Source organism: Salvelinus fontinalis, chromosome 28 (assembly GCF_029448725.1).
Source record: "Salvelinus fontinalis isolate EN_2023a chromosome 28, ASM2944872v1, whole genome shotgun sequence".
Taxonomy (NCBI): domain Eukaryota; kingdom Metazoa; phylum Chordata; class Actinopteri; order Salmoniformes; family Salmonidae; genus Salvelinus; species Salvelinus fontinalis.
The window spans coordinates 39,764,056-39,788,554 of record NC_074692.1 but is presented as its reverse complement, the minus strand read 5'-3'; the positions used below and the strand labels follow the sequence as shown (position 1 = coordinate 39,788,554).

At 42.9% G+C, this 24,499-nt stretch overlaps 1 protein-coding gene across 1 annotated transcript in view; it reads left to right on the top strand.

The window, feature by feature from the left end:
* The window catches only part of LOC129826697 (PI-PLC X domain-containing protein 3-like), a 62,951-nt gene that overhangs the window by 18,196 nt on the left and 20,256 nt on the right, over positions 1-24,499 (top strand). The window contains exons 2-3 of the mRNA XM_055887705.1: positions 23,790-24,046; positions 24,151-24,324. Coding sequence (XP_055743680.1) covers positions 23,790-24,046; positions 24,151-24,324 — 431 coding nt within the window. The remainder of the gene's footprint in view (positions 1-23,789; positions 24,047-24,150; positions 24,325-24,499) is intronic.

Below are 24,499 nucleotides of genomic sequence, written 5' to 3'. Positions count from 1 at the left end.
TCTCAAAATATATCTTTGGAATAAAATGCATAAAGTGTTGCGCTCTATTACAAATTATTTGATTGTTACGGTGTTTTTACTTTTGAAGCCTCGTTTTTGCAAAGAAAGGTGTGGGGAAAACCCTGTCCTACCACAGACCAGATTTGACTAACGACCAAGGGGGAGTTAGAGCACTGATTTATGTTTTACGGTCCCAATGCACTACTGTGTCTCTAACTGACAATGAATGGGCAATATAAACCAAATAATAAACTGATAATTGTGCACGACTTCAAATGCAGGGAGCAGGTTTCGAACCCTCAAACTTCATGCCCTAAATCCAGCGTGCTGTCGACTGCACCAAAAGCTCAAGCCGCTGAGTCACTAGAGCGCGTCCACGTGGTAGCTTGCTACTCAATGTAATAAAGTAATGCCTTTTCAAATAAGTTACCTTACACCACATATGTCAGAGTCAAGGCCCGCGGGCCACATCCGGCCCGCGAGAAGGTTTTTTACGGCCCCTGGGATGATCTTGATTTATTATTAGAACCGGCCCGCAGACCGCAGCAAGCCGGCAGCCCGCAGATCTTTTACACGCACCAATACTACATTTCCCACAATGCAACGGTGACGCACCGAGCAGTAGGCTGCTTCATTTCAATATTTATTGGCACAGCAGTCGTCAGCATCACAGTAAAATTAACTTTCAGATACCCATCAACAATGGCAAAACGGAAGGTGGACACTGAGAACCGGGGGTTTCAAACAAGGTGGGAGTCGGAGTATATGTTCACGGAGGTAGCTGGAAAACCTGTGTGTCTTCTGTGTGGAGAAAGTGTGGCGGTACTGAAAGAGTATAATCTGAGACGACATTATGAAACGAAACACGCGGACAAAAACAAGAATATGGACATGGAACAAAGGCTACAAAAGGCAGAGGAATTAAAACGAGGCCTCAAATCTCGACAGGCTCTGTTCAAAAAAGCCAAATCACAAGGCCAGGCTGCTGTCAAGGCCAGTTTTATTTTGGCAGAAGAGATCGCTAAATCAGCCCGGCCATTTACGGAGGGGGATTTCATCAAAAACTGCATGATTAAAGTTTGTGACGAAGTTTGCCCAGAAAAAAGGCAACTCTTTTTAAATGTGAGTCTGAGCAGAAACACCATTGCCGAGAGAGTAGACCAGTTGTCCATCAATCTAAAAGAGCAGCTTGTGAAAAAGGGAAAAGATTTCATTGCATATTCCTTGGCTGTGGATGAGAGCACCGACATTTCTGACATTGCCCAGTTGTCAATTTTCATCCGCGGAGTGGACTCCAGCCTAAGCGTGACAGGAGTTTTTGGCTTTACGTCCTATGCATGGCACAACTACGGGGCATGATTTGTATGAAGAGGTGTCAAGATGTGTAAATGAGATGGAGCTGCCTTGGGAAAAACTCGTGGGTTTGACAACCGACGGAGCACCTGCGATGTGTGGACACAGGAGCGGACTGGTGGCGAAGATACGGGAAAAGATGCAAGAGGAAAACGCGACAGGTGAGCTGACAGCTTATCATTGTATCATACACCAGGAAGCGTTGTGCGGTAAAGCCTTGAAAATGGAGCATGTAATGAGCATCATCACGCGCACAGTTAACTTTATCAGAGCCAAAGGTTTGAATCACCGCCAGTTCAAGGCATTTCTGACGGAGTTAGAAACGGAGCATGGTGATTTGCCTTATCACACAGAGGTGCGATGGCTAAGCCAGGGAAAGGTGCTTCAAAGATGTTTCGAGCTTCGTGAGGAGATTTGTCTGTTCTTGGACAGCAAAGGGAAAGACACAACACAACTCCGAGACGAAATGTTTCTGTGTGAAATGGCTTTTCTGTGTGACATTACGAGTCATCTGAATGCAATGAACTTGCAGCTGCAGGGTCGGGATCATGTCATCTCTGATATGTACAGTACAGTGAAGGCATTTAAAACCAAACTGACTCTGTGGGAGACGCAGATGCGGAAAGAAAATTTGAGCCACTTTCCCAGCTGCCAGACCATGAAAGAGAAGCTCTCTACCAGTGCGTTCCCGAGCGCACAGTTGGCTGATAAAATAGGTATGCTTGCCGCTGACTTTCGACGCCGATTTGCTGACTTTGAAGCACAAAAAAGCAGGTTGGAACTGCTCGGTAACCCATTTGCTGTTGACGTGGAAAGCTCACCACCAAACCTCCAAATGGAGTTGATTGACCTCCAATGCAATGATGCACTGAGGGCAAAATATGCGGCAGTGGGTGCTGCGGAGTTCGCCCGTTTCCTCCCCGACACAATGCCCCAGCTGCGCATCCAGGCTGCTCAAACGTTGTCTATGTTTGGCAGCACATACCTGTGTGAACAACTGTTTTCTTTGATGAACCTGAACAAAACATCACACAGAAGTCGACTTACTGCTGAACACCTCCACTCAATTCTGAGGATTTCCTCAGCTCAGAGCCTTACCCCGAACATTGATGAACTTGTGGAAAAGATGGGACACCACCAAGTATCACCCTCAACCTCAAACAAGTGAACATTACTGTGCAATCACATATTTAGAGTTTTTACTCAGTTCAAGTTTAAAAGTTAAAGTTTAATATTTGTTTTCACTGCATGTTACTTCTCCTTAAACAAAGTGTTGTTTTTGATTAATAGATTTTTGCACTTTATTTTATTGTATTTCAATCCAATTATATTTTAAAAATATTTCAGTTGAGTGGATGATAGAAAATTGCTATTATTGTTTTTTTCTTTGAAGTAAATTTAGCCCACTTTTGCTAAAATAGAAAATATAGGCTACTGATGGTGCCTTGAATACCGGTTTCTTTCATTTAATGTTCATGTTATGGGGATTTTTATATAAAGGAAATTTGTCTTTTGTGTCTGTTGAAAATTAAAGATTACTGACAGAGCCATAAGAAAATATTGCTTTATTTATCTGATCATATTGGAATATATTTGTTAGGTTTTCAGTAGGTTCAATTAGGTTCACTAGACTATATGCGTCATTTAAAAATTTTTCAATGAACATTCGAACAGTCCGGCCCTCGGCTTGTAGCTAAATTTTTTATTTGGCCCTCCGTCCATTTGACTTTGACACCCCTGCCTTACACGTTTTGTTAGCTGACAATTTGTTAGCTACGCTGTCCTTACGAAACACATAGCATATCATTACAGCAGTATGTACCGGTATGTTAGCTATCTACCGAATGTTAGTAGTTATACATCAAACTTGCCAGTATATTAACTATAGGCTATCTAACTACCCAACATTCATTGACTTGATTATTCCTGTCATTCTTAGCTTAGCTAAATGGTATAGTCGTTGTGCGTTCTCAATGGACATTCGGGTGCTTTCGTAAATTCCCTCTGGCTATCTACTGCGATTTCAGTGCACTCTCGTCTGAGTGTACCAGAGCGCAGAATAATGAATTTACTAGCGCTCAACTTCAGTTGAATATGGCCGGTGTCAGTAAACTTCGGGAAAAGCGTATTTAAATTGTTTCCAGCAACACAGTTAGTCACCAACGCTCTGGATAACACAACCTGCCTAACCAGCTTTGCTAGGGCGAGTAAAATGGTCAGTGGTCACATTTTGTGTCTGGAGGTAGCTTGGGTGCTTGACTGACGTAAGGCCAGAACGCTCAAATCAACCCTACTCCTTGGCCCGAACGTCCAGTGTGCGCTCCGAGAGCAAAACTGTCTGAATTTATGAGCGTCACGTTGTACTGTGCCATAATTTCTGTTCCATCCTAACGGAAACCCAGAGCCTATGGAATAGAAACACCATAATATTCATCAAATTATTAAGCAAGTACCAGTCAAAAGTTTGGACACACACCTACTCATTCCAGGATTTGTATTTATTTGTACTATTTTCTACATTGTAGAATAATAATGAAGACATCACAACTATGAAATAAGACATGGAATCAGTTAAAAACAAATTCTTATTTACAAAGACAGCCAACTCCTTCCTCCCCGTCGGGGAAATGAACCCCGGTCTCACGTGTGACTGCAATATGGTAGACTCTCAAATGCTTCTCATAGATGCCCTCTGGTGGTCAAACTACAACTAACAGAAAAAATGGCTGACAATTAGATGACGTGCCACAAAATGTTGCAGCAGCCCGTAAAGTGTGCTGCAGACTGACTCACATTTTAAAGGAGCAACCACTATCTGATGTTAAAGCTTCCATTGACTAACACTCTCTGGGTTATATTGGATAAATCGCTCTCCAACCATGTGATGGCAAGCGATGTAAAGCCCTAGCAATTTTTTTTATATATCAATTTATGATCAATTACCTCAAGGCTGCACTGAAATCTAACCATACAGCTCCAACTATCGTCTTATTATCCATTAATTTTAACCAATAATCTGTCATCTGAATCAGTGCAGTACAAGTTGAGCGGCCTTGTCCATATAAACTACCGTTCAGAAGTTTGGGGTCACTTAGAAATTCCCTTGTTTTTGATAGAAAAACACTTTTTAAATATTTCTTTCCATTTTAAAATAACATCAAAATGATTAGAAATACAGTGTAGACATTGTTAATGTTGTAAATGACTATTGTAGCTGGAAACGGCAGATTCTTTTTTATTTTATTAATGCAATATCTACATTTATCATTAACCATCACTCCTGTGTTCTAATGGCACGTCATTTTAAAAGGCTAATTGATCATTAGAAAACCCTTTTGCAATTATGTTAGCACAGCTGAAAACTGTTGTTCTGATTTAAAGAAGCAATAAAACTGGCAGCTTTTAGACTAGTTGAGTATCTGGAGCATAAGCATTTGTGGGTTCGATTACAGGCTCAAAATGGCCAGAAACAAAGCACTTTCTTCTGAAACTCGTCAGTGTTTATAGTTGTTTAGAGAAATGAAGGCTATTCCATGTGAGAAATTGCCAAGAAACTGAAGATCTCGTACAACCCTGTGTACTACTTCCTTCACAGAACAGAGCAAACTGTCTCTAACCAGAATAGAAATAGTGGGAGGCCCTGGTGCACAACTTAGCAAGAGGACAAGTACATTGGTGTCTAGTTTGAGATACAGACGCCTCACAAGTCCTCAACTGGAAGCTTCGTTAACAGTGCAGTTAGATAAACAATAATTTAAGCTTTTTGCCAATATCAGATATGTCTGTCAGGGGAAATGTTCTTGTTACTTACAACCTCATGCTAATCGCATTAGCCTACATTAGCTCAACTGTCCCATGGAAGGGACACTGATCCTGAAGAAGTTTTAATGAACTAAGTGTCACACATATATATACACCTGCTCTGAGATGCCCCAGAGTCTGCAACACCAACCAAGCACCACCAAGCAAGTGGCACCATGAAGACCAAGGAGCTCTCCAAACAGGTCAGGGACAAAGTTGTGGAGAAGTACAGATTAGGGTTGGGTTATAAGAAAATATCCGAAACTTTGAACATCCCATGAAGCACCATTTTAAATCCATTATTAAAACATTTAAATAATATGGCACCACAACAAACCTGCCAAAAGAGGGCCTCCCACCAAAACTCACGGCCAGGAGGGCATTAATCAGAGGCAACAAAGCTGACCCTGAAGGAGCTGCAGAACTCCACAGTGGAGATTAGAGTATCTGTCGATAGGACCACTTTAAGCCGTACACTCCACAGAGCTGGGCTTTACGGAAGAGTGGCAAGAAAAAAATAAGCAAACACATTTGGTGTTCGCCAAAATGCGCATGGGAGACATATGGAAGAACATATGGAAGAAGGTACTCTGGTCAGATGAGACTAAAGTCAAACTTTTTGGCCATCAAGGAAAAACGCTGTCTGGCACAAACCCAACACCTCCCATCACCCCGAGAACACCATCCCCACAGTGAAGGGGATGTTTTTCATCGGAGCGGACTGGCAAACTGGTCAGAATTGAAGGAGTGATGGATGGTGCTAAATACAGGGAAATCTTGAGGGAAACCTGTTTCGGTCTTCCAGAGATTTGAGACTGGGATGGAGGTTCCACTTCCAGCAGGACAATGACTCTAAGCATACGGCTAAAGCAACACTCGAGTGGTTTAAGGGGAAACATTTAAATGTACTGGAATGGCCTAGTCAAAGCCCAGACCTCAATCCAATTGAGAATCTGTGGTATGACTTAACGATTGCGGTACACCAGTGGAAGCCATTCAACTTACCTTGAATCGTCAAAAATGCCAGTGGCTAGATGTGTCAAGCTTATAGAGACATACCCCAAGAGACTTGCAGCTGAAATTGCTGCAGTAGGTGGCTCTGCAAAGTATTAACTCTTGGGAGGGGGGGGGGGTTAAATACTTATGCATGTTCAGGTTTCTGTTTTGTCTTTATTTCTTGTTTGTGTCAGAACAAGTGTTTTGCATCTTCAAATTGGTAAGCAGGTTAAGTAAATCAAATGATACCAACCCCCCCCCCCAAAAATATGTTTTAATTCCAGGTTGTAAGGCAACACAATAGGAAAAATGCCATGGGGCGTGAATACTTTCGCAAGCCACTCTATGGCTTTTTCTTTGCAACTCTGCCTAGAAGGCCAGCATCCCGGAGCCACCTCGTCGATGTTGACATTGAGACTGGCGTTGAGGTACTATTTAATGACGGTGCCAGTTGAAGGTGCCACTTGTGAGAGGTCTGTTTCTCAAAATAGACACTAATGTAGTTGTCCTCTTGCTCAGTTGTGCACCAGGGCCTCCCACTCTTTCTATTCTGGTTAGAGACAGTTTGCGCTGTTCTGTGAAGGGAGTAGTACACAGTGTTGTACGAGATCTTCAGTTTCTTGGCAATTTCTCGCATGGAATAGACTTCATTTCTCAGAACAAGAATAGACTGACGAGTTTCAGAAGAAAGTGCTTTGTTCCTGGCCCTTTTAAGCCTGTAAATCGAACCCACAAATGATGATGCTCCAGAGACTCAACTAGTCTAAAGAAGGTCCGTTTTATTGCTTCTTTAATCAGAACATCAGTTTTCAGCTTTGCTAACATAATTGCAAAAGGGTTTTCTAATGATCAATTAGCCTTTTAAAATTCTAAACTTGGATTAGCTAACACGACGTGCCATTGGAACACAGGAGTGATAGTTGCTGATAATGGGCCTTTGTACGCCTATGTAGATAGCCGTTTACAGCTACAATAGTAATTTACAACATTAACAATGTCTACACTATATTTGCGATCAATTGGATGTTATTTTAATGGACAAAAACATTTTTCTTTCAAAAACAAGGGAATTTCTAAGTGACCCCAAACTTTTGAATGTGTACATACTGAAAGTCAGTCGTTTACTTTCTCTCTGAAAAAATAGCATTACATTTGGTCAAACACAATTCTCTACATCAGTTTACCAAGAACAGGCAGCGAAGTGACTGGGTGGCTGTTACAGCCAGAAATGGATGCTTGACTATTTTTAGGCAGTGGAATGACTTTAACTTCCTTCCACGCCCGTGGACACACTCATTTAGACTTTGGTTAAAGATATAAGAAATACGGGTGGCAATACAGTCTGCTACCATTCTCAATAGTTTCCCATCAAGGTTGTCTATAGCTGGTGGCTTATTGATGGATAACAATAGTTATTCTACCTCTCCCACACTAACTTGACCAAATTCAAAGCAGCAATCCTTATCTTTCATTATTAGATCTTTAATAGAAAAATATAATGGCACTGTTGTCATTTCACTTCTGAGTTTTTCCACTCTACTAGTGAAATAATCATTTAACCAATTGGCAACATTGCAAGGTTTTGTTATAAATGACCCATCAACTTCAATGAACAAGGGAGATGAATAGTTTTTTTTGGCCATGATATCATATAAGGTACTCAAGTCTTTTTCCATTGTGTTTTTATGTAATTTATTTTGGTTATAAAAATAACAAATTATAAGTTTAATTACAATATTTCTCAATGTACAGTATGTCAACCAATCAGCTTAGCAGCCTGACACATATTTTGCATAATTTATTTGAACCATACAATTTTTCAATTGATCATCAATCCAGAGGGCTGGAACAGTTCTCCCAGTTCCTTTCTGAACAGGTACACGCTTGTCAACAATTGGCATCAGTACTTTTACAAATACTTCCAGTGCTGCATCTGGATTCACTTCCTCATTCACATCAGACCAACAAAACATTTTTTTTACATGTTTGTGTGTGTGTGCGTGTGTTTTCCTTGCCAGAAGCCAATTTCCCCTTACAGTTTCAGCTGCCAAACCTGGCGGCTGCTGATCTGGTTGAGGATGTTTTGCAGAGGCAGCAGCTATGTGTTACTGCTGCAGGGTTAGAGCTTCTGTTCCCAGTGAAAGTGAGAGAAGCACTGAACCAGTGAAAGAGGAACGAATGGGAGGATGAGTGCCGATCATATCAGTCCTCCCAGCCAGAGAATTATCCTTGATTCTACATTTTATAATGCCTGGGGGTCCAACTCGGTGTTTCTGCATTCAACAGAAGCATTACATAGTTACCTACCCCAAAACACAGCCAAAGTACTTGGCTACAGCACAGACTGGAACCCAGCCTAGGATGTAGACGTTTTGCTATTCACATTTTTGTAGACACTGTTCAACAGTGGCCTGATTTGCATTTCTGTATGGTGTATTATCTGTTAGTGCAGGTTTATGTAAGCGTTACTGGGAATGGATATCACACGGAGTGCTAGTTGATCCTCTTCTTCAAAAAAAGTTAACATGGCATAATGATCTTTTTTACTGTGTCTGTAGCGCAGACCAACCCCGTTTTCAATTCATGTTTAATGTCTTGGAAATGACGTTTTAATAGCATCTATCTATCTTGAGACAAGACTCTGAAATCTGTCCAACGTAGCCTGGCTTATCAGATCAGGGTATGTAGGGGCTGCCAATATCTCTGGCTGAAGAGAGATATATATATATATGTTTCCATATCTCTGCGACGACGTGCGCGCACTCTCCCTTTCTCCTTAATGTGAACACCTCGCTCACTCTCGCTCACTCTCGCTCACTCTCGCTCACTCTCGCTCACTCTCGCTCACTCTCGCTCACTCTCGCTCACTCTCGCTCACTCTCGCTCACTCTCGCTCACTCTCGCTCACTCTCGCTCACTCACTCTCACTCTCGCTCACTCTCGCTCACTCTCGCTCACTCACTCTCACTCTCGCTCACTCTCGCTCACTCTCGCTCACTCACTCTCACTCGAACAGCCTAAATACAACCTGTACACAAGGTTGTGTACTCTTTCCCAGTGTTGCCCTCTCATCTCCTCACCTTGGCAAAGCTGCTCTCCAATGACTTCAACCCTTGCCTATAACTTCTGACTTAGTGAGGCCGTCTGTTTGCCCTGCAGGTGTTTGCCCTGCAGGTGACACTGGCTTCCCCCTGCTCTGGCTCTGTTCTAACCTCCCGAGCCTCTGACCGACAGAGGACATGGTCATGAACAAAAGCAACAAATAAAACAGATGAGGAAAAAGAAAAGTGATTGAGAGGTTTATAGTACGGGAAAGGGGTTTATAGTACAGCGGGAGAGGGGTTTATAGTACAGCGGGAGAGGGGCTTATAGTACAGCGGGAGAGGGGTTTTTAGAAGAAAAGAGTGGACAGTTTTATCAGCGTAAAACAGTCTTTCTGTGTATCACTGAGACAGTGTGTGTGTGTGTCTTAAGGGCAAACAAGCCTGAAATGAGTTGACACTTGTCTGAGTCTGTAGCTAACATCATTATGATCATGTTTGCATTATTCAGGACCCACAACTTTTGCAGGAAGGAAGACACAATATTGACCTAATGCATATATAATGAACATACAAATTATGTCACTATTAGCTCTGCCACACAGAGAGCTTTTGTATTTGATGCAGCCAATGAGTGGTATTATACAACGGGTGGTTCTAATGCTGATTGGTTAAAACCACATTCCAGCCGGTGTCTGTTCCACAAGTTACCGCCTGCTAAATCTACTCTTAGTGAAGTGGGCGGGATAGTCCATATCTCCATCTTTTCCGATAGTGATGTTGTCCAAAGTGGATGATTTGGTCTAATTTAGATAGATTTACAGGATGTATTTATGTTATTTTAAAGCAAACCTATGATGTTTGAGAAAGAAATGACTATGCCATCTACTTATTCACTCACTTCAGATCATTCCAACTGGGGGGACAGTGGTTGAATCAACGTTGTTTCCTTATCATTTCAATGACATTACGTTGAACCAACGTGGAATAGACATTGAATTGATGTCGGTGGCCAGTGGGTTCCTTCATTCCACGGGCACCCAGTGTGGCAACCCCTGCATACATATGTATCGAACAGTCCCCTGCTCAAACCGCTATATGTACAGTACATTTGTAAAGTATTCAGACCTCTTCCCTTTTCCACATTTTTTTACGTTACAGCCTAAATGTATAAAAAATTATAATAATCCTCAATCTACACACAATACTCCATAATGACAAAGCAAAAACATATTTTTTTAATGGATCTTTTGCAAATGTATAAAAATACAGATATCTCATTTACATAAGTATTCAGACCTTGTGCTGAGAGGCTCAGGTGCATCCTGTTTCCATTGAGCAATCAATCAAATGTATTTTATAAAGCCCTTTTTACATCAGCAGATGTCATGCAGTGCTATACAGAAACCCATCCTAAAACCCAGAACAGCAAGCAATGCAGATGTAGAAGCATGTTCAACCTTGATGTTTCTTCAACATGATTGGAGTCCACCTGTGGACAGTCCTGTCTATATAAGGTCCCACAGTTGACAGTGCATGTCAGATCAAAAACCAAGCCATGAGGTTGAAGGAATTGTCCGTAGAGCTCTGAGACAGGATTGTGTTGAGGAGCAGATCTGGGGAAAGGTACCAAAACATTTCTGCAGCATTGAAGATCACCAAGAACTACCGGGCCAAACTGAGCAAGAACTACCCTGGGTCTCGACCCCGCCCTGTGCAACTGGGTCCTGGACTTTCTGACGGGACGCCCCCAGGTGGTGAGGGTAGGAAACAACATCTCCACCCCGCTGATCCTCAACACTGGGGCCCCACAAGGGTGCATTCCCAGCCCTCTCCTGTACTCCCTGTTCACCCATGACTGCGTGGCCATGCACACCTGCAACTCAATCATCAAGTTTGCAGACGACACTACAGTGGTAGGCTTGATTACCAACAACGAAGAGACGGCCTACAGGGAGGAGGTGAGTGCCCTCAGAGTGTGGTGTCAGGAAAATAACCTCACACTCAATGTCCACAAAACAAAGGAGATGGACTTCAGGAAACAGCAGAGGGAGCACCCCCCCCCCCCTATCCACATCGACAGGACAGTAGTGGAGAAGTTGGAAAGTCTTAAGTTCCTCGGCGTACACATCATAGACAAACTGAATTGGTCCACCCACACAGACAGCGTGGTGAAGAAGGCGCAACAGCGCCTCTTCAACCTCAGGAGGCTGGAGATATTTGGCTTGTCACCAAAAATACTCAAAACTTTTACAGATTTACAATCGAGAGCATCCTGTCGGGCTGTATCACCGCCTGGTACGGCAACTGCTCCGCCTCCAACCGTAAGGCTCTCCAGAGGGTAGTGAGGTCTGCACAAAGTATTACCGGGGGCAAACTACCTGCCCTCCAGGACACCTACACCACACGATGTCACAGGAAGGCCAAAAAGATCATCAAGGACAACAACCACCCGAGCAACTACCTGTTCACCCTGCTATCATCCAGGAGGCGAGGTCAGTACAGGTGCATCAAAGCAGGGACCGAGAGACTGAAATAAGCTGTTTATCTCAAGGCCATCAGATTGTTAAACAGCCATCACTAACATTGAGTGGCTGCTGCCAACATACTGACTCAAATCTCTAGCCACTTTAAAAATTGGATGTAATAAATGTATCACTAGCCACTTTAAACAATGCCACTTCATATAATGTTAACATACCTTACATTACACATCTCATATGTATATACTGTACTCTATACTGTACCATCTACTGCATCTTGCCTATGCCGTTCGGCCATCGCTCATCCATATATTTTATATGTACATATTCTTATTCATTCCTTTACACTTATGTGTAAAAGGTAGTTGTTAAATTGTTATTGCTTGTTAGATGTTACTGCATGGTCGGAACTATAAGCACAAGCATTTCGCTACACTCGCATTAACATCTCCTAACCATGTGTATGTGACCAATAATATTTTGATTTGTATTACACCAAACACCCAGAAAAGGCTACTCTTCTTGACGTTATCCTCACAAATAATCCTGAAAGGTATCAGTCTGGTGTTTTCTATTAGGACCTTAGTGATCACTGTTTTACATTCTGTGTTCGTAATGGCTGCTCAGTGAAACGACCTGTCCTGATTTGTCATAACCGTGCTAAAAAACTTTAATGAGCATGCCTCCCTTCATGAACTGGCCTCTAAAATGGTATTGAATCAGCTTGATCCCCGCTGTTGAAGACATTTGGACATTTTTTTTTCATATTTTCAGTGGTATTATTAACAAACATGCCCCTATATAGAAAATGAGAATTAAAACCAGTTCAGTCCGTTTCGACCGGGATCTTGCAGAGTTACTAACCCTCAAGAATTGCATTTGGCGAAAGGCTCGGCATACTCAGGGTGACTGGCTCTCATTCAGGCAAATGAGAAATAAGTGCAGGCTATCCGGAAGCCAACATTAGAAACTTCAAGGAGCAGTTCTCTCTGTGGGTCTAACCACAAGAAGTTCTGTAAAATGGTTAAAGACCTGGAGAATAAACCCTCCTCCTCACAGCTGCCCATGTCCTGTAAAGTTGATGATGTGGTTGTTACTGACAAGAAGCACATGGCTGAGCTCTTTAATCACCACTTCATTAAGTCAGGATTCCTATTTGACTCAGCCATGCCTCCTTGCCCATCCAACATTTCCTCATCTCCCACCCCTTCTAACTATCCCTGATGCTTCTTCCTCTTTTTCCCCTGCCCCGCTACAACGTTTCTCCCTGCAGGCAGTCACTGAGTCCCAGGTGCTAAAGGAGCTCCTTAAACTTGACCCCAAAAAAACATCTGGGTCACATGGTTTAGATCCCTTTCTTCTTTAAGGTTGCTGCCCCTATCATCGCCAAGCCTATCTCTGATCTTTTTAACCTGTCTCTCCTTTCTGGAGAGGTTCCCATTGCTTGGAAGGCAGCCACGGTTCATCCTTCAGTTAAAGTGGGAGATCAACCTGATCCTAACAGTTATAGGCCTATTTCTATTTTGCCCTGTTTATCAAAAGTGTTGGAAAAACGTAATAATCAACTAACTGGCTTTCTTGATGTCTATAGTATTCTCTCGGATATGCAATCTGGTTTCTTCTCAGGTTATGGATCTGTCACTGAAACCTTAAAGGTCCTCAATGTCGTCACCATTGCCCTTGATTCTAAGCAATATTGTGCTGCTATTTTTATTGACTTGGCCAAAGTTTTTGTTATGGTAGGCCATTCCATTCTTGTGGGCCGGCTAAGGAGTATGGGTGTCTCTAAGGCGTCTTTGGCCTGGTTTGCTAACTACCTCTCTCAAAGAGTGCAGTGTATAAATCAGAATATCTGCTGTCTCAGCCACTGTCTGTCACCAAGGGAGTGCCCCAAGGCTCAATTCTAGGCCCCACGCTCAGGCAGTAAGAAGCTCTCTCATCCATTTATATACAGATAGTCTTATACTCAGCTGGCCCCTCCCCGGATTTTGTGCTAAATGCTCTACAATAAAGCTTTCTTAGTGTCCAACAAGCTTTCTCTACCCTTAACCTTGTTCTGAACACCTCCAAAATGAAGGTCATGTGGTTTGGTAAGAAGAATGCCCCTCTTCCCACAGGTGTTATTACTACCTCTGAGGGTTTAGAGCTTGAGGTCATCACCTCATACAAATACTTGGGAGTATGGCTAGACGGTGCACTGTCCTTCTCTCAGCACATATCAAAGCTGCAGGCTAAAGTTAAATCTAGACTTGGTTTCCTCTATCGTAATCACTCCTCTTTCACCCCAGCTGCTAAATGAACCCTGATTCAGATGACCATCCTACCCATGCTAGATTACGGAGACATAATTTATAGATCGGCAGGTAAGAGTGCTCTCGAGCAGCTAGATGTTCTTTACCATTCGGCCATCAGATTTGCCACTAATGCTCCTTAAAGGACACATCACTGCACTCTATACTCCTCTGTAACTGGTCATCTCTGTATACCCGTCGCAAGACCCACTGGTTGATGCTTATTTATAAAACCCTCTTAGGCCTCACTCCCCCCCCTATCTGAGATATCTACTGCAGCCCTCTCATCCTCCACATACAACTCCCGTTCTGCCAGTCACATTCTGTTAAAGCTCCCCAAAGCACGCACATCCCTAAGTCGGTCCTCTTTTCAGTTTGCTGCAGCTAGCGACATGAACAAGCTGCAACAAACACTTAAACTGGACAGTTATCTCAATCTCTTCATTCAAACACTCTTACTGACAGTTGTGGCTGCTTTGTATGATGTATTGTTATCTCTTACCTTCTTGACCTCTGCTGTTGATTTTGCCCAATAATGTTTGTACCATGTTTTTGTGCTGCTACCATGTTGTTGTCATGTTGTGTTGCTACCATGCTGTGTTATGCTTTGCTGTTATGTTGTTGTCTTAGGTCTCTCTTTATGTAGTGTTGTCACTCTTGTTGTGATGTGTGTTTTGTCCTATATTGACTACTTGTATTTGTGAGAGTTATTGACATATTGAATGCACCGAGCTGTGTGCCAGTAGTTCAAAACAGACAGCTCGGTGCATTCAATATGTCAATAACTGGGACACCCATGCAATAACTGGGACACCCATGCACACCCCACAAGAAATGCCTCCAGAGGTCTCTTCACAGTCCCCAAGTCCAGAACAGACTATGGCAGGTGCACGGTACTACATAGAGCCAAGACTACATGGAGCCAACTTTATTCCACATAAAGTAACTCATGCCAGCAGTAAAATTAGGTTTAAAAGAATATAAAAAAAACACCTTCAGGACCAACGGGACTGTGACGCAACACAAACCTAGACCCATGCATACAAACACATGAGAACATACGCACTACACACACATGTACACGTTCATTTTGTGTTATAGATAAGCGGTATTAGAGTAGAGGCCTGAGAGCACACAATAGGTTGTGAAATCTGTTATGAATGTATTGTAAAATGTAAGCTGCCTTAATATTGCTGGACCCCAGGAAGAGTGGGTAGATGGGGATCCATAATAAATACAAATGGGCCTTGGGACAGGATTAATCTATCCATCCAGCCATGTATTTGTCCATCCATCCCTTTGTCCAATCTCTTATTCACCACTTGAGCTCCAGAGGAGGGTAAACTTTCCCAGAGGATTTTAAAGTGGGCATGGATGAGATTTCAAGATATGACATTGCACTCAAGTTAAATGTGGAGAGAGGGGGTTAAGCTAAGAAAAGTTGGAAAGGTGAGGAAATGTAAGGACTGAGGAAAGGGTGAGAGAGGGCTAGGGAATATACAGAAAGTGTGGGGGAGAGAGGTAATGGAAAATGAGAAAGCGGTAAATAGAAACTTAAAGAGAGGAGCGGAGAGCGAAGTGATTTTCACATAATGGACATGCTCCATGTTGCCACATCTCCAACTAGCTTGCTGTCAATCTCAGCCTTTGCTAAGTGCAGTTATGACTTGAAGTGCCTGACCACATGCACATTATTCACACTGGATGCCACTCTGCTATGGTTCTATACAGAAAGGGACTAGACAAAGGGCAGTTTGGACAAATGCCAGGTGGGCCTGTCCATCTTTAGCATAGTGGGCTGGTCTAAATTGAGGGGTCATGCCTTGGCTGATTTCTACATTTTTACCTTTATTTAACTAGGCAAGTCAGTAAAGAACAAATTCTTATTTTCAATGACTGCCTAGGAATAGTGGGTTTACTGCCTTGTTCAGGGGCAGAATGACATATTTTTACCCTGTCAGCTCAGGGATTTGATCGTGCAACCTTTCAGTTACTAGTCCAACGCTCTAACCACTAGGCTACCCTGCCACCCCATTTCTGCTCCCACCCTCATGGAAAAAATACTATAGTATACTATGGCATTAATACTATAGTATTCACTGTAGTGTTTTTGCAAACTTTACTGTCGTATTCACTGACAAAAACAGGGCTATATTGTAGTATTTACAGTTAACTATAGTAATACTGTAGTAAATAATATAGTAATTTGCTGACTTTACTGTAGTGTTTGTGAATTATTGTCTTTGACATAAAGTGGAGATTTTCTCCTTGAGGAAACCTACTGGAGAAATTCTAAAAGAGCACCTTTTTCATAACTGGCTTAGACTGGAGTGTGACTGGATAGTTCAGCGCTTCTGCTTCTCTCCATAGCTTGTATGGAACACGCTATGGTTTATATTTTGCATGTACGCTTCTCACTTATGGGTGGCACAAATTGGGATATGGGGGAGGGGATTGGGCAGGGTTTATGCAAATGAAACTGTAGAATTTACTCTAGCATTTTGGCAGACTGTAGTGTTTTTGTGGACAATACTGTAGTATTTACTATAGTATTCTACGGTATACTACAACACTCTGTAGTATGTACTACATGTGATCAAGGGATACTACAGTGTGTAGTATTCTACAGTATGATGTACTACAGTTTATTACAGAAATCTTTTGTAAGTTCTACAGTATTTTTTTTGTTCATGTGGGCAGTCCATCCATGGTCCTAGACAAGGCTTTGGCACAGGAACAGAGCATAGACCAGTGATTCTTGTATAACTGAAAGCCATAGGTGTGTTGGATTTGAGGTAAGATTAGGTTGGTGAGGATTGAATAGAAACTGTATGTGCTGTTTGCTTGGCATTAGCAAAAACATCCCAGCTAGCACTTTTCATTCCTTGTGGGAACGTCGGTTTTTGGTTTGAATTTGGTTGTGGGAACGAAGCCATACATTTCCTGACCGGTAAAACTGATTAATATTATTATTTTTTACTTTCTGAGAACAGAAGTGAACTTATTTTTAAGTTGCAGGGAGGTTTTGTTTTACTCTGGTTCCTTTTTAATGTTTTCCTGGGACAAAGTTTTGTTGATGATGAGAACAGAATGTATATGTTTTAAATATCATTCTTAGAACCTTCTTTCAACGGTACATTTTTCTTGAGGTTTTCATGGAAAGTTTTAGTAATGTTCAGTTTTAGTAATGTTTAGTAATGAGAACATTACTTTAAATAGAACCATGATGTTAACCTATAGGAAACATTATGCGGAAGCACTGAAATTCCCACAGAGAAGGTTGTTTCTTAAAAAACCTCTTAGGGATCGGTGTCCCGTCTAAGGGGCAGTTGTAAATCATGCAGCTACGTGTCACCATCGCAGATTTTAGAGAAACAACAAATGTCGGAACATATAAGTGTCTTATATCAGCTGAAAGCTTAAATTCTTGTTAATATAACTGCACTGTCCAATTTACAGTAGCTATTAATGCGAAGAAATGCCATGCTGTTGTTTGAGAGCTCCTAACAACACATTTTTTCCCCACCGCAATAGGTTTTATAAATTCACTTCTGAAGGTGAAATGTATACTTATATTCTGAAATCTTGCTCTGATTTATCATCCAAAGGGTCCCAGAGATAACACGAAGTGTCGTTTTGTTAGACAAAAGCATTTTTCAAATCCTAAAAAGGTTCATATAGCATGCACAATCAATTTTGTATTTCCACTCGTTCAATTTGCAAAGAAAGGAATCTGTGAAAATCTCACCCTAAGCGTTGTTTCAACGAGTCAAACCACGTTCGTATTTATTCCTCAGAGATCCTAGAACATAACGAGATTTCACTATATAATTAGGGGTGTAGTATATCCTATAGGACACCATATTTGGTCAGAGAGCAACGCCTTCATGGCACGCCAATGACATGGGCAGTCTTCACTTGATCAACTCTAACTTTGTCAAATAAGCACCAATCGGGGTCAAACAAAGCTAGCTAGATAGCCAATGAGCTGGGCTTTACGGGAGTATCCGGAAAACATGTATATGTTGTAAAATGTATGGTTCTAGACAAGGCTTTGGCACAGGAACAGAGCATAGACCAGTGATTCTTGTATGAAAAAGCATACCTTTTTCATTTTGGACAAAAATGAAGAATATGGAGAGTTATGAAAACTGGTTATTTTGCAAATTTTGAACTTATAATATGGCTACTAATACTGGAAAAGCTAAATCAAAGTCCAAGTATACAGATTTGACGATATTCTTGCAGAAAAATGTAATATGAATGCAAGGATCTCCTTCACGATTTGCCCAAATGTATTTGGGTGACTTCACACTAAATGCCATGTAGCTCGCTCATACTACAAGTTATCCGTCTGAAACTTTGCACATACACTGCTGCCATCTTGTGGACGCCATCGGAATTACAACCAGAGTGATGGCTGTAACTGGGACCTTTCTCTTGCCTTTCAAAGATGGTGGTAGAAAACTTTTTTTCCTTTGTATTTTCTTCTACCAGACCTATTGTGCTATATTCTCCTACATTCAATTCACATTTCCACAAACTTCAAAGTGTTTCCTTTCAAATGGTACAAAGAATATGCATATCCTTGCTTCAGGGTCTGAGCTACAGGCAGTTAGATTTGGGTATGTCATTTAGGCGAAAATTGAAAAAAAGTGGGCTATCCTTGAGTCCTTTCAAATATTTGAGAACGTTTCCAAAGTCAAACAAGTTGGGTAAAGTTACTAGAACGGTACATTTTTTTTAAGGCATTGTAAACATGTTTGAACATTTAGGAAAAGTTATATTAAAGTAATAAAATACCAAGAAAGTAGTGTTTCTTAATTATATGCTGAGAATGGCTTTGGAACAATCAACTATCTTGCACCATTCCCAGAAAGTTGTGGCAAGGTTGTATGCAAAATGACCATAGAGCTTGGTGAGAGTGTGGTTGTTCTAAGGAACATGTGGTTCTCAGAATGTTATGTTCTACCTGGGATTGGTCTCCCTGTATGTCATAATCTCCTGTCATAAGAGAGAATTCTGCCATGCTGAAGCAAATAAACATTTGACATATGGAAAACTAAATTTACGTTAAGATTATCCAAATAGTGCTTGACAGTTTGATTATAGCTATGGATCTATGTGTATTTCACTCAAATTGACAGTAGTGTACTCTGCACACCTGGTTGCCAGTCTGACATCTGTCATTGTCTTACCGAATAAGGCCATATCGATACATCATTGTTGAATGCAAAACAAATCCGATAGCCACGCTAGTACTCTGCTGCACTACTGGCAGTTAATTGAGTTTACAGCGGGAAGAAGTTGATATTTTTTCCAAAAACAACAACAATAATTTGGTCTCACCAGTCTAACTGCACACTGTGTCCTCAATGACTCATACCAGAGGACAGAATGAGACCATAGGAGGAGAGAGATGATTTGATAGAGGGAATGGATAGGAAGACCGAATGGAGAGGGTTGATGAGGGACCACCGTGGGAAGAGGAAAAGAGGGGGTTGGGAGAGAGACAGACAGAGGGACGGGAAGGAGATGGACAGAGGGGATCAGACGGAAGCAGAGGAAAAGGGGTAGAAGATGAAGGGAATTCTCTCCTGCTCCTCTCCTGTGTCCTAAAGGGTGTTAGGAGTTAGTGAGAGGGCTGTTAGTGCGCCTTCTGCATGGTGGTGTCTCTGCTCAACACACTATATTCTCTGTCTGAAAGAGACAGTACCTCTAACCCACATAATCCTGTCATCTGTTCATTCCTTCTAATGGTCTTTAACTTCCTGTGGTTTTTGTAAGCGTCTGCATCTGTAAGTAGGTGTGGAATAACCTCGGAGTTTGAGTGTATCATATCCAGTATATCATATTACCTTTCAGAGAAAATGGAAAGATAACATTTTAGTCATTTACCCAGAGCAATAAGTGCATACATTTTAATATGTTTTTGTACTGGTCCCCCATGGGAATTGAACCCACAACCCTGGTGTTGCAAATGCCATGCTCTACCAACTGAGCCACACAGGACCTAACATAAACCATGAAAAAAAATAAGATAAACCATAACATGTAACTCTTTAATGACACTTTATTTGACATTGTTCAGGTCGACCTACTGACTTAACTTGTGGCAAACATTTAATAGAACAACATCTGTTACTCATCTCCTTCATTAAGCCACTATAAAGTAGTGAGAGCGAGGGATTTGTTTGTTTATTTCTGGAATTGCGTCGTCCTGTAATTCACAGAGGAATTAGTCCAAGGCTTCAAGGATATGCTAATCACATGTTAACCCACGGCTTACAGGAAGTACTTATGTCTCAACATTAATTTGTGCTCCAGATGAACTAGTGAAACAAGGCACAACCAGAAGCCATACACAGGACATGATGACCTCGGTCTTCTGCTATATAGACAAGCACGGATTATTAAAGGAAAACCAGCCACGTCGCGGACACCGCCTTGCTTCCGAACAGGCTGAACACCTTCGCTTGCTTTGAGGATGATACAGTGCCATTGACACGGCCCGCTACCAAGGACTGTGGGCTCTCCATCTCCGTGGCTGACGTGAGTAAGACGTTTAAGCGTGTTAACCCTCGCAAGGTTGCCGGCATCCCTGTCCGCGTCCTCAGAGCATGCGCAGACCAGCTGACTGGTGTGTTCACAAATATATTCAATCTCTCCCTATCCCTGTCTGTTGTCCCCACATGCTTCAAGATGGCCACCATTGTCCCTGTACCTAAAGTCATTTTGTTCAATTACCTCTGCTATCATCCCGTAGCACTCACTTCTGTCATCATGAAATGCTTTTAGAGACTAGTTAAGGATCATATCAGCTCCACCTTACCTCTCAAACTAGACCCAATTCGCTTACCACCCCAAAAGATCTACAGACGATGCAATCGCCGCCAAGCTGCACACTGCCCTGTCTCATCTGGACAAGTGTGCTGTTCATTGATTATAGCTCAGCATTCAACACCATAGTACCCTCCAAGCTCATCAAGTTCGAGGCCCTGGGTCTGAACCCCGCCCTGTGCAACTGTCCTGGACTTCCTGACGGGTCGCCCCCAGGTGGTGAAGGTAGGAAACAACATCTCTTTGCTGATACTCAACACTGGGGCACCCTTGTGGGGCCCTTCTCAGGCCCCTCCTGTACTCCCTGTTCACCCATGACTGCGTGGCCAAGCACGCCTCCAACACAATCGTCAAGTTTGCAGACGACACTACAGTAGTAGGCTTGATTACCAACAACGATGAGACAGCCTACAAGGAGGAGGTGAATGCTCTGGGAGTGTGGTGCCAGGAAAATAACCTCTCACCCAACGTCAACAAAACTAAGATGATTGTGGACTTCAGGAAACAGCAGATGGAGCAACCCCCCTATCCACATCGATGGAACTGCAGTGGAGAAGGTGGAAAGCTTCAATTTATTCGGTGTACACATCACTGACAAACTGAAATGGTCCACCCATACAGACAGTGTGATGAAGAAGGCACAACAGCGCCTCTTCAACCTCAGGAGGCTGAAGAAATTTGCCTTAACACCAAAAACCCTCACACACCTTTACAAATGCACATTTGAGAGCATCCTGTCAAGCTTTATCACTGCCTGGTATGGCAACTGCACCACCCACAACTGCAAAGCTCTCCAGAGTGTGGTGCGGTCTGCCCAACGCATTACCGGGGGCAAACTTCCCGCCAAGAAATAAGACAAATTTGAGCATGCATAACTATTCACCTGTCAGATTCAATACTTTGTAGAGCCACCCATTTTAGCAATTACACCTGCTGGAAGTGGAACCTCCATCCCAGTCTTCACCTTCCAGCAGGACAATGACCCTAAGCATACTGCTAAAGCAACACTCGAGTGGTTTAAGGGGAAACATTTACTTTTCTTGGAATGGCCTAGTCAAAGCCCAGACCTCATTCCAATTGAGAATCTGTGGTATGACTTAAGTTCTGCTGGTGTACAGCAATCTTTATCTAACTTGGAGCTGGAGCAGTTTTTCCTTGAAGAATGTACAAAAATCCCAGTGGCTAAATGTGCCAAGCTTTTAGAGACATACCCCAAGAGACTTGCAGCTGTAATTGCTGAAATAGATGGCTCTACAAAGTATTGACTTAGGGGGGTGAATAGTTATGCACGCTCAAGTTTGTCTTATATCTTGTTTGTTTCACAATAAAACATATTTTGCATCTTCAAAGTGGTAGACATTTTGTGTAAATCAAATGATACAAACATGAAATGATTGGTCATACAAGGTATAGCTGACATTTTCTTGATGGAGGTTTGAACAGTAATTTATGTGTGTGTGTATATATATATAAGATGTGTAGCTACCATTTTGTTTTGCACACCTTTTCAACTACACGCATCATCAGTGAACTGACTCACTGCATAAAACACCTTTGATAAGCCCAAAGGAACGTTGCTAGATTATCTCTCTAAATGCTATAGGTATATTTGATAGAAACACCAGGGATCTTTCATGTCTCAAGGCATGGAGCTGGGCTGGCTCTATTGTACCCAATCATGTATCTACTGGAGAAACAGAGGAATATTGTCCGACCATTTCTATAACAGTTACTCCATTAAACCCATTAGGCAAAACACGGCCTCTTTTCTACTCCAAGGTTTTGTGTAAGAGCAGACAATCCTGGGCAGAACATTGCTAAATGGGAACATAGAAGGATGCTGACTGTATAGGTTGATGTACAGATAGTGCAGTCAAGCAAGTGTGTGTCTGTCTGTAGGATGACGGTCTCTCTCTGTGTTCAGTGCTTGTGGAGAGGTTGATTGTTGTAATCTCTCGTGACTTTTTAAGGGTCAACTGACTGATGTTTGAGCTACGGTGACCGTCTGTTGTGGTTGAGTTAACTTTGGGCTTTGTGATCGTGTGGTCAGCCCTGTGGTGCGGGTCAGCCCTGTGGTGCGGGTCAGCCCTGTGGCGCGGGTCAGCCCTGTGGCGCGGGTCAGCCCTGTGGCGCGGGTCAGCCCTGTGGCGCGGGTCAGCCCTGTGGCGCGGGTCAGCCCTGTAGTGCGGGTCAGCCCTGTAGTGTGGTTGAGTCTGCAGTCATCTCTGTTGAGGTTACTGAAGATTCCTCTCTGGGCTATGAGACTGTGTGGACAACTCCGTACTGCTGTTGGTTGACCCCTAGAGCTGTCTGCTCTGGTTACGGTCACTATCTCGACTGTGACGCTTAGGTCATTGTACGGCTTGCCGTGTTGTTGTGACTGTTAAAGACGTGGTGTTTGTGATTGGTAGATTTGCTCTGGCATTTTCTCTGCTGTAAATTCAGCCACAGATGTCTCTGTCCTGTTTGGTTGAGTGATGCTTCTGCTCACACTTTCGGGTCATAAGTTGTGAGGTGGCTCTCATTGCGCTCTTAGTTTTGTGGTTGCCTGTCAGGTTTTCTCTGTGCTTTTGGGTTAAGTCACTTTCTGGTCTGTGTGTTTCTGGGGTTCTTGTGTGATTGCTGTGACTGGAGAAGGTTCACTCTTTGGGCCAAGTGTAGCCAGCCCTCCTCTTGGATAACTGTCTCTGTTGCCTAGGGCTGACTGTGTACTGTAGCCTGACCCTGTGGGGTCCACTGTGGGTTTCTCTATTCATCTATTTGTTTTTCAGGGTAAAAGGTCACACTGGGGTGGATGTATTGTTGAGAGGGGAGAAAAGTCTCGGGCTGACTCTATAGTTGGAGCAGTTACACTCAGAGAACCACTTCTCTGGTTAGATTGCTTTTCTGTTTAGACAGGAGAGCGAGGACATCACTCAGTCCTCTCAACCCACTGGGTTGTTCTGCCCGTCTCCACTATAACCTGTAGCCTATATTCCCCCCAGGTTCACATGATTCCTTCAGTTTCTACATAGATGAGTCCTCTCCGGTTGGTCCTGAGCAGACTGATGCCGTCCAGAACTTTGTGTCCGTCTTCGGCACGGTGGCCAAGAAGCTGATGCGCAAATGGCTCGCCACTCAGACCATGAACTTCTCCAGCCAGCTGGAGGCCGGCGTCCGCTTCTTTGACCTGCGAATCTCCACCAAGCCCCGAGACCCAGACAACGAGCTCTTCTTCGCTCACGGTCTCTTCAGCGCCACGGTGAATAGAATGCATCCCTGTAACTTTATTTGACCAGACGTTCCTGAGTATGACTGGTCTGACACTCTCTCTGCTCTCCTTTGGGGTGTGTGTTGTCCTTCCAGGTGAGAGAAGGCCTGGAGCAGATCAGCTCCTTCCTGTCGGCCCATGCCAGAGAGGTGGTGTTCCTGGACTTTAACCACTTCTACGGGGTTCAGAACCTGCACCATGAGAAGCTGGTCTCAATGCTGAGGGATGTGTTCGGGGAGAAACTCTGCCCTGTCGTCTTCGCTCAGGAGGTAAAATGCTCTACTGTACAAACAAACACTTTCAATCTCTGTGCTCCCTCAAGAGAATATTGTCCAATATGCAGGTTGATGTTTATTGTCATGAGTCTTGTCCTGGAGGCACTGAGCGAAATCGCCTAAGATAAGCCAGCTGCAAAGTCAACATTTGCTGAAGCATTAGTGCTAG